The sequence below is a fragment of the Neomonachus schauinslandi genome, chromosome 10 (genome assembly GCF_002201575.2).
Source record: "Neomonachus schauinslandi chromosome 10, ASM220157v2, whole genome shotgun sequence".
Lineage (NCBI taxonomy): Eukaryota > Metazoa > Chordata > Mammalia > Carnivora > Phocidae > Neomonachus > Neomonachus schauinslandi.
Genome location: NC_058412.1, coordinates 8887844 through 8898529, shown reverse-complemented (window position 1 = coordinate 8898529; position 10686 = coordinate 8887844). Strand labels below are relative to the sequence as shown.

Sequence of the window (10686 nt, the reverse complement as noted above, 5' to 3'; positions counted from 1 at the left end):
ATAATAGCCATTATTATGACTATTCATGACATACCAGGGCACAGGCTCTGGAGCCAGACGTCTTAGGTTCAAGTTTAAGTGCTGCCAGTTTCCATCTGTGTAACCCTGAGCAAGTTACTTACCCTCCCAGCCTTAATTTTGTCATCTGTGAAATGAAGGTAACAATACCATTGCATCATTGGGTTGTTGTGAGGACCAAATGGATCAGTGTGTATCATGTCCCTGAAGCTGTAGTTGGCACATAGTAAGGGTTGTGTGTTTTGTAAATTAATATATATGTATGTAATACATATATATTACATATATATGTATATATATGTAATATATATGTAATATATATGTATATATATGTAATATATATGTAAAATGAATATATATGTAAATACACATTCGTGCACACACATGTGTATACATATACACATATAAATGTGTTGACACACATAAGTGTTCAATAAATGCGGGGTGTGGTGATGATGATGTGGATGACCACAGTAACCATTTTTTCAAAACTAGAGATGGCACTTCAGAAGACAGCTCCTGGGTGGGGCGCTGGGTTGATGGAGGGGATGGAGAAATGGGAACATCTGGCAGCAAAAGCCATGGGGCTGATTCAGCAGATTTGATGTGTGCTTGCACTCAGGTTGGAGGTAAGCCAGGAGGCTGAATCAAAGGATGACTCTTGATTTCTCACTGGGCAACATGGTAGATGGTGGTGCCATTGACAGGTAACTCCAGAGAAGAACCAGAAAAAATGAGCTCATGTTTAGGTATGTTGAGTTTGAGATGCCCGCATTACATTCAAAGGAAAATAAACCCTCTCATCCAAGTAAGAGCTAAATAAAGGAGGGAATCCTGCGTAGAATCTTGGCCAAGTTGAATTCCAAAAACCATATGAACCATCCCATTTTACCTGTAACATCTTATACTCTCAGTTCACAAAAAATATGAAGAAAATCAGTGGAAGTACTCGCCTCTGTAACCAACCTGGAAGACACTTTGGAGGTTTACAGGTCCAACGTCCCCTTTAGACTGATGACTGTTGACATTGTTCAGCTATTTGCCACTTACAAAGCTTTTTCACGTCTCTGATCTATGTGAGCTTGTGAAAATGTCAGCACTCCATTTTATTGACAGGAAATGGAGGTGGGACTAGATCCACATCTCCTCTTTGTCCAGAGCTCTTTTTGCCATCACTTAATTGGTGTCAACAGCACTGTAACTGTTTTACATACTGAACCCACATAATGTAATTTAATCCTCAGATCAACCTGGGAGATAGATGCCATCAGCTCCATTTTCAAATGGTGTCAAGGAATTTGCACAAGGTCACATAAATTTAAGTGACAACCATGGGGTGACTGAATCCAAATCTGTGTTATATTTCTGTGTTTTTGTGGGATTTTATTATGCTAATTATGTGGGTGATTATGCGAATTTCTTTAAGACAGACTAGTTTTTCTAGGTTCCAATCCTGGCCCTATCTCTTGCTAGCTGTGGGACTTCGGGAAAGTTATTTAACTCCTCTGTGCCTCGATATCCTTATCTATAAAATTGGGATTCAAAGATCTTAAGAAAAATAACGCAGAACAGGTTAAAAAGGAAGGCAGAAGTGAAATCAAAGTAAGAAAATAAAGGAAAAACTTGAAATGATCTTTGCTCATTAAATTTATGTCTGTAAGCCAGAGGCTTAGAACCCACTGGAATTGTTCAAACTAGCCAATCCTATGAACTGTTCTCCCTGTCCTGCTTAACTTTCTCACAGAAACCTCAATAAAGGTGTTACCAAAAAACGCACAGCTCCAAAATGGAGTCGCCAACCTGGGGCTTAGTATCTAACCAAACTAGTTTTGACTTCTCCCAGAAATTCAGTCTTAACAGGTGAGAGGAATTTCTGGTCAGCACCAATAAGGTAATCTGTCACATGGGCCCTCTCTATCCTCCAAGGGACTATGAGGCAATCCACCTAATGAGACCCCCGAACTTCCCCATAGGGAAGCTGACCTCACCTGACACAATCCTTTCTTTTCTTTTTTGAATTGTTGCACCCTGTTTCTGCCTATACAATCCTTCCATTTCGTACAGCTCCCGGGAGCTCCTTTTTGTGTGCTGCGGGGGGGGGATGCCACCCAATTCATGAATTGTTTAATAAATCCAATTTAATCTTTGAAAAAAAAATAAATAAATTTATGTATGTAAGTTTACATTTACAAGATTTGGGTTACAAATTCAACTCTGAATTTCTAGCAGTCAGTGCAAGAAAGGAAATATGATCAGAGAATTGAAAAGATTAAATTACTCAGGAGAAGCACAACTAGATGATAGTTCAGAGAGGAACTTCTCCTGTTGTTCATAATTTAGTGAACACTGGACAGTGTGCTCTCAAGTGTCCCCAGTATGAAGCCAACCTGGCCAACAGGTGTCAATCTTTTTAGAAGTTACTGACCCAAAGGATTCCACAAGGAAGCAGCCATGGTGGATCAACAGCTTTGTCATGAGAAGGACTTTGTTTCCACTGGAGCTCTGGGCCCCCTTTGCTCCACAGAAACCCCTTCTTTCACTTCGGCATTTGTTCGGTTTAGGGGTTTAGCTATAAAAAATAACAATGTCAATTATTGGATCAGGCATCAGACACTGGAGGTGTGGGTTTCAGTGTTCCTTGGGATTCTCTGAGGTCATCAGTGTGTTGCCTTCACTGTACTTGAGAAGCCTGTGGAATAGAGCAGAGACTCTGCAGTCAGGCAGCCCATCAGCTGGGGTGCCCTCCTGTTTCAGGACCCCAGAAGAGCAGGCAGCTCTCCACACTCCAATTGTGATACCCCAGAGCCATTAATCCCCTCCCTATTCCAACTTTTGGAATTTCTAAAAAGAGTGGGTCCTTCGGAGTAGTCTCAGATGGATAAGATGTGCCTTCATTTTTCTCAAAATCATAGTCCTCTCAGTGCTCAACACAAGTTAGTTTTTCCTGAGACAGGCAATGATCTTCCTTTCCCTAGCTGCCTTCCGTCCTGGTTAACTCCTTAGCACTGCCATTGCTTAACAGTAGCACCACCTTCCACCTTCCCTACTTAACCCACAGGCTTCACTCCCTATGGCACCTCCCTTATTGGTCACAGAAGGTAATAAAACTCCATCTAATTCCTGAAAGGATTTAAATAGCTGATGCTAAAGATATTCTTTTTTTTAAGTCATAAAACTAAAGAAGACTGAAATAAGTCTTCTACATTTCTTCTATAGACACAATCTCTCCCATCCCTGAACTCCCCAAGAATCTTAATTCTTTTAAATTACTCATCACATTTTGCCTGCTTTTGTAGTTATTCAGATTCACTTCTAGACTATGATTTCCTTGAGGCAAAACCTATACAAAATTCATGCAGGTTCTCTGAAATACATGATGAGTGAATAAATAAATACTTAAAAGACATCTTTGGGAGAAATAAGACAATGAAAGGGGCATTATTCTGAAGGAGCTCTTTATACAATGTGTGAGGCAGATCCGTGAGCATGATCATAATTCACTTTTGTAAACACAATGGTAGACTCAGTCAAGTATCTATGGGAGCATGGAGAAGGGATGCCCAAGCCAACTTTGACAAATAAATTATTTACAGCAAACATAATAAGATGACATGAACAAGGAATGAAAGGAGGCTAATGTGAGGCACTGACAATTAACATAACCCTTGGTACCGAGCATCCCAGCAGCCAAGGTGAAAAGAGAAGTAGAGTGCCATGTATCTAGCTCTGGGTATCAATCACGCCAGGGTACAGGAAACACAAACTTTTATCCTTGTTTGTTTAGACTTCTGACAACACTTTACCTAAGGGACAATGAGCTACATAATGGAAAGCATAGCAGAGATAATAGTTTCAAACTATAGAAATGACGAATTCAGGGGCCCTGTGTTGAGCCCTTTGGGGGGTGTAATTCTCTATAAGAAACTGAAGAAATAAAAGGCTGGTGGGGACATGAAGAAAATGAATCATTCGGCTGGTGGGAATATATTCAGCCAGGCTGGAAAACGGTTTGCAGCTTCTTATAACACTAAATATGCAACTACCATATGACCCAGCAATTGCATCCCAGAGTTTTTTTCACACAAAAGCCTGTACACGAATGTTTATAGCAACTTGATTATAGTAGCTTGAAACTGGAAACAACTCAGATGTCCTTCAACTGGCAAATGGATAAACAGTGTGGCACACTCATGCCACAGAATACAACTCAGACATAAAATGGAACAAGCGGGGCGCCTGGGTGGCTCAGTTGGTTAAGCGACTGCCTTCGGCTCAGGTCATGATCCTGGAGTCCCTGGATCGAGTCCCGCATCGGGGTCCCTGCTCGGCAGGGAGTCTGCTTCTCCCTCCGACCCTCCCCTCTCTCATGTGCTCTCTCTCTCAAATAAATAAATAAAAACTTTAAAAAACACCGGTCCACCTCTCGAGGCAGGAAGTGCCAGCCGCCGCCACTGTCGCGCCACAGCCCCGCCATCGTCGCCGTCGCTCGTCGTCTCGCGCAGGGCAGCCCGGGTTCTGGTGTCTGGCGGCGAATTAAATAGCCACCATGTCGAGCAAAAAGGCAAAGACCAAGACCACCAAGAAGCGCCCCCAGCGCGCAACATCCAATGTATTTGCCATGTTTGATGGCAAATCAAACATTTGCCATCAGTCGCAGATTCAGGAGTTCAAAGAGGCCTTCAACATGATTGATCAGAACAGAGATGGTTTCATTGACAAGGAGGATTTGCATGATATGCTTGCTTCTCTAGGGAAGAATCCAACCGATGCATACCTTGAGGCCATGATGAATGAAGCTCCAGGGCCCATAAATTTCACCATGTTCCTCACAATGTTTGGTGAGAAGTTAAATGGCACAGATCCGGAAGATGTCATCAGAAACGCTTTTGTTTGCTTTGATGAAGAAGCAACTGGCACCATCCAGGAAGATTACCTGAGAGAGCTGCTGACAACCATGGGAGATCGGTTTACAGACGAGGAAGTGGATGAGCTGTACAGAGAAGCGCCTATCGACAAAAAGGGAAATTTCAATTATATTGAGTTTACGCGCATCCTTAAACATGGAGCAAAAGACAAAGATGATTGAAAGAACTTTAGCTAAAACCTTCCAATTGCTTTGTCTTACTCCGTTTTATTTCCCAGACACTTTCCCCCACCCTCATAGACCTGTTGCATGCAACTTAGTTTCACGGCTTGGCCTCTTTTTTTTGATGTATTTATTCTAGACCTTTCTGCCACTTAGCACTTGTATAATCAAACTGCAAATGAATGGGGTTGAGGTTGTAAATTGTGCTGAAAAAGAGATTGCGAATAAAAATCAACAAATGTGAAAGCCCAGGAAAATATATCCGGTATTTCTGGTTTTGCTGGATTTTTACACTTTTATATAATAAAAACAGTATTTTGAAATTAAAAAAAAAAAAACCTTTAAAAAACAAAAAAAATGGAACAAGCGACTGATACACCCAAACACCTGGATGAATCTCCAGAGAATCATGCCAAGTGACTGAACTCCAATCCCTAAAGGTTGCACAGCATGTGATTCCATTTATCTAACATTCTTGAGATATCAACTGGTCAACTCATTCCTGGTTGCCAGAAGTTAAGGAAGGGGTGGGGTGGGAAGGAAAGAGGGGGGCTAGAAAAAGACCAGATGAGAAATCTTGGGATTTGGGGGTAATGGCCTGCATCCTGACTGTAACAAGATCAAAATCCAGGCTGTTAACATTGTACTACGGTTTTGTGAGATGTTACCACCACTGGGGAAAATGTCGTCAAGGGCACATGGGCTCTCAAGGTCATTCTGTATTATTTCTTACAACTGCTTTTAAATCTACCATTGTCTCAAAATAACAATGTTAAGTTTTTAAGACAATGAATCATTGAAACAGCCATTTTGAAAACTAGTTTGGCAGTTCCTTAATAAACAAACTGTGGTACATCCACACCGTGGAATACTACTCAGCAATAGGAATTCCTAACATGCCCCTTTGCTCATGAGTGTGGGTCGAGTCAAACACAGCAAAAGGCATGTAACATGTTGTCTGTGCGACATTCATGTTACCCTGCGTTGTTGACACCCTTCCTGAGGCACAGAGATTTTAAGAGATCTGTACAAGTCCTCACCACTAATAATATGGGAGAGCTAGAATTCCAGCCCAGATTTCACAAGGCTTGAAAATTATGCTTCTCCAATAACAGGCACTGTGTGATGTTACTGGCAAGGTACTAGAATGTATGAATTTCAAACTGCCAATTAGAGAGCAATCACTCAGTTGGTGATGGTGTGTGCATTCGTTGTGAAAACAAAAGAACCCAACTTGGAATTGGAATTCTGATGCGCCCTCCCATGTACTCGGACACAGAGGGGCCATGGGCCTAACAAGCTGGGCCTGGGTCTGCCTAGGAAAGGAGCTTCAGATTGTCCTACTATGCAAGGACAACTTGAAATTTCCAGGGGAAATCGGCCTGGGGTCCTGGCCAGCCTGCTGGCTTGATGCAGCACTTGGGCAGCCAGGATTCCACACCGAAAAGAATGCATACCAAGGCTGCTGCAGACCAGAAAGGCTGGTGGGATGGGGACAGGGACCTGCCCGGCCACATTTAACTCCTCCTAGCTTGGGGCCAGGGCACAGAGGCCCCAGGAGGAGACACTCAGGCTGACCCGGAGGGACAAATGATACAACTTAGTGCACATGAGCAATAAGACTGGCTCCAAATAGCCTGACAGTGCCATTTTGGCTTCCGTCGGGAACTCCATGTCCAGCGTCTGTTCACTCAACAGTGTTTACAGAGAGCCTGGAATGCCCAGTTGTAAGATGAGCCAACTCCCAGGTCATTCTTGGGGTAAGACAGTCACGTCTACCCCGAGAGAAGTCACTGCTTTGGAGGAAGTGAAAAGAAGCTCCGTCACCCTTGCTTTCCTGCTCTGTCCTGGGGACTGCTCCTGGCCTTCCTTCCCCGGAATTTTCTAGCACAACCCCTCCCCGACTCCTTGCTGAAGCTGTTCCTGACCAACCATCTCCTGAATCCCATCTCTTCCTGTCCATCTGCACTGTCTCTAAGTTCTTTTTTTTTTTTTAAAGATTTTATTTATTTATTTGAGAGAGAGAGAATGAGAGAGACAGAGAGCACATGAGAGGGGGGAGGGTCAGAGGGAGAAGCAGGCGCCCCGCCGAGCAGGGAGCCCGATGCGGGACTCGATCCTGGAACTCCAGGATCATGACCTGAGCCGAAGGCAGTCGCCCAACCAACTGAGCCACCCAGGCGCCCCACTGTCTCTAAGTTCTGACCCTTTCATTGCTCAGCCAGATTTTAAAATAGGTTCTTGACCCATGTCCCTGATACCGCCCCCCTCTGCAAATCTTCCCCTCCCCCAGACAGTATCGAACACTGGCCCTTTGCCAATTTCGTACCCTGCTCCCCCTCCCCATTGCCAGCAGAGGCAAGTCTGAACGCCTAGAGCAGGTGTAGGAGGCCCATGGCTGTCTGGTCTTCCTGACCCCTGAGTTATCACCTCCCCATGCCCCTTGGCACCACGCTCCAGCCATTCTGAGCACCCGGCTGGCCCCTGAGCCATGGGCCTCTGTCTTTCGATGCACACTCTCCCCCATCCTGGAGTGGCAACCACTTGATTCTCTACTAACTCCTTCCAGTCTTCAAGACAACTCGTCCCTTCAGGGAACACACACTTCCTCTCCCACCTCTCCAGCCCAGACAGAGTTCCTGGCTCTCTACTTTGTGTCTCTTGTACATGATGGTGAACTTCATGTACAAGAGACATGGCCCCCAATGGGCCAAGGCCGAGTCTTTGTGACCTCACAGCCTTTACTTCTAACCCAGTGCTTGGAATATAATAGAATTTTAATATCCACTTCAGATGACCTAGGGAAACAAGGAGGGAAGGGAGAAGGGTCACTCTCAACTCCTGTGATAAGGACCAGTGTCGCTAAAGAAGTTGAAGTGGATGGCTTGGAAAATGAGGCCCAGGAGGCCACAATGGAATGACACTATCTAGGTGATGATAGACTCTCAAAGGTACACTGGAGTTGGGGAGTGATCCACAGACAAATCAGAAATAGTAATATGCCAAGAGTTATTATTCATCCATTCAAAAAATATTTAGTGAGGGCCTCCTGTACCAGGCAAACCTACATACATTATTCCATTAATCATCCCCCAAACCGAATTAGTGGTATAATTATATTCATTCTATTGATAAGGAAACCGAGGCTCAGAGAGGTTAAGTAAGTTACCCAACATCACACAGCTAGTGAGCACAGAACTAGGGTCGGAATTCGGGGCCTCTCTGATTCCAAACCTGTTCTTGTTCTACTGTATCTCTCCACCCCTCCTTCCTTTCCTTCCATTTCCCACTTGTTCAGAAGTTCATCTCAGGCCACAGTACATTCAAATACAGAACAGAACAGAGTCCCCTTATTCTTGAAAGGCCAAAGGCACGGCAACTTAACTGAAACAAGATAATCCAAACATTTACTTCTCTTAAGGTTTATAAATTCCATTTCATTGGCTTATATTTTCACAAATGACTGTCGTGTCAACATTATTTTATTTTTACAGAAGTTAGGAAAATATAAAGAAAGGAAGTTTTAGAACAAAATAACTTACAACGTATCTTTGTCCTTTCTTCTTGGTATTGTAAGAAAAGTGTAGAGGTTTCCAAAGCAAAACTTGGAAGCCATTTAATGCCATTCTTCCAGAAACCCTGCCCACAGGCCCAGACTCTTGGTCACCCAGGGCCACTGACAGCCTGTCATTCTCTCCTTCAAAACCCCTCCTCACCTTCAACCCCAAGATCATTTCTGAATAGGACCTCCTTGCAAAATCAGACTTAGAAGTAAAGGCAGAGAACCCCTACATTTATCGGGGGCATGGTAGCAGAAAAGATGCTTTCAGCCACAGTGACCAAAGTCAGCTCTGCTCCACTCATAGGAATAAGTTCCAATGTATATAAAATGCCACACTGTAGCATTTAACAGTACTTCATTCCCTTCAGTGACTGAATAATATTTCATCCTGTATATACACCGTGTCTTGTTTGTCCCTGCATCCATGATGGACACTGGTCCTCCCCACCTTTTGAGTATTATGAAGAGTGCAGGTGTGAACACACATGTATCCACATTTGTCGGAATATCTGTTTTCAACTCTTTGGGGTGTATGCACCTCATCCACTTTCAAGCACCCATACAATTATATTGGGCCCACCCTGAAGATGCAGGACAATCTCCCTTAATTCCACCTGTATATATGCAATGTAACATATTCCCTGGCATTAGGGTGTGGACATGTCTGGGGGGTTGGCATTTTCCTGCCTCCCACAAAACCAGTGTGACCACAGTCTGGGAATAGTGTGGAAGCTGCAGGAAATAGCACTCTGTGTTGCTGCTAGGCCAGTGCTCCTTAAATTTGAGAAATATGCAGACGCATGTGAGGGGCACCTGGGTGGCTCAGTGGGTTGGGTGTCCAACTCTTGGTTTCAGCTCAGGTCATAATCCCAGGTTCGTGAGGTAGAGGCCCGCATCAGATTCTTCACTCAGCAGGGAGTCTGCTTGAGATTCTCCCTCTCCCTTTGCCCCTCCCCCTTCAAATAAATAAATAAATCTTAAAAAAAGAAAAAACATGTGAAAAAAAGCACTCAGGGATGTGGTTACTGGCCCCCACCTTGAGAGACAGTTCAAAGACAGGCTAACTGTCATTTTAACAATCACCGGCTCTGACGTGCTCAGTGTCACAAACATAAACTCAGACACCAAGATCCTGCAGCAAGGCTTGCAAGGCAACTTTTCAATCAGTCCAGATCATATTTTATGAATGAGCAGCAAAGGGAGAGGGAGAAGCAGACTCCCCGCAGAGCAAGGAGCCTGATGCGGGACTCGATCCCAGGACTCTGGGATCATGATCTGAGCTGAAGGCAGACACTTAACCTACTGAGCCACCCAGGCATCCCTATGCTAATTTTTAGATTATCATCAAATGAGAAAGGAAATTTGTAAAAATTTTCCTAGAATTCACATCAATACCAAGAACTGGAGCCTCTGGCTATTAAGAGGATCAGGCATGGGATATCGGTGCCTAATGCAGGCCTGCTTGTTCATTGCCATGCCCCAAAGCCCAGAACACTGTTTGGTGCATGAAAGCATTCAAGACGTAGTGCTGAAAAAATAGGGTACATACAGTATGGGAAGCTGGCTGGGCAGGTGTGTGTGGTGAGATTGGTAGACGCCTTCTGGATCACGGTCAGGCTTATTTAGAGTACGTTCTATCCCAACCCCAAGAGCCATCTGAGCGTCCTTACTGACTATATGCTTCACTCAGTGATTAGCATTTATGGCTTTATAGCATGCTTCATTTCCATTAACAGGGAAGAATGAACATGGCAAGCCCCCATGAAGAGCCCAGGACCATGTCAGGAAAAGGTGTGTGGGGGAGTGAGGCCATGAGGAACACAGCCCCAGGGGTCCTCTCACTTCAGAACCCCTGTTCTCAGGGGAACCCTCCTCCACTGTTGGTGGGAATGCAAGCTGGTGCAGCCACTCTGGAAAACTGTATGGAGGTTCCTCAAAAAGTTGAAAATAGAGCTACCATATGACCCAGCAATTGCACTACTGGGTATTTACCCCAAAGATACAAATGTAGGGATCCGAA

At 44.2% G+C, this 10686-nt stretch overlaps 1 protein-coding gene across 2 annotated transcripts; it reads left to right on the top strand.

The window, feature by feature from the left end:
- Positions 1-4454: 4454 nt before the first annotated feature.
- On the top strand, positions 4455-5418 carry LOC110587287 (myosin regulatory light chain 12B-like). Of its 2 annotated transcripts, XM_044918539.1 has the most exons (2): positions 4455-4798; positions 4943-5411. In XM_044918539.1, exons 1-2 carry the CDS (start codon positions 4565-4567, stop codon positions 5102-5104), a joined length of 396 nt encoding a protein of 131 aa, XP_044774474.1. In that variant the 5' UTR covers positions 4455-4564; the 3' UTR covers positions 5105-5411. The 2 variants fall into 2 exon arrangements, with proteins under 2 accessions (XP_044774474.1, XP_044774473.1); XM_044918538.1 differs by having other exon boundaries at positions 4455-5418.
- The last annotated feature ends 5268 nt before the right edge of the window (positions 5419-10686 follow it).

What these genes read in the sequence shown, in the direction of transcription:
- LOC110587287 (XM_044918538.1), top strand. Translation starts at nt 4,565, where the DNA reads ATGTCGAGCAAAAAGGCAAAGACCAAGACCACCAAGAAGCGCCCCCAG.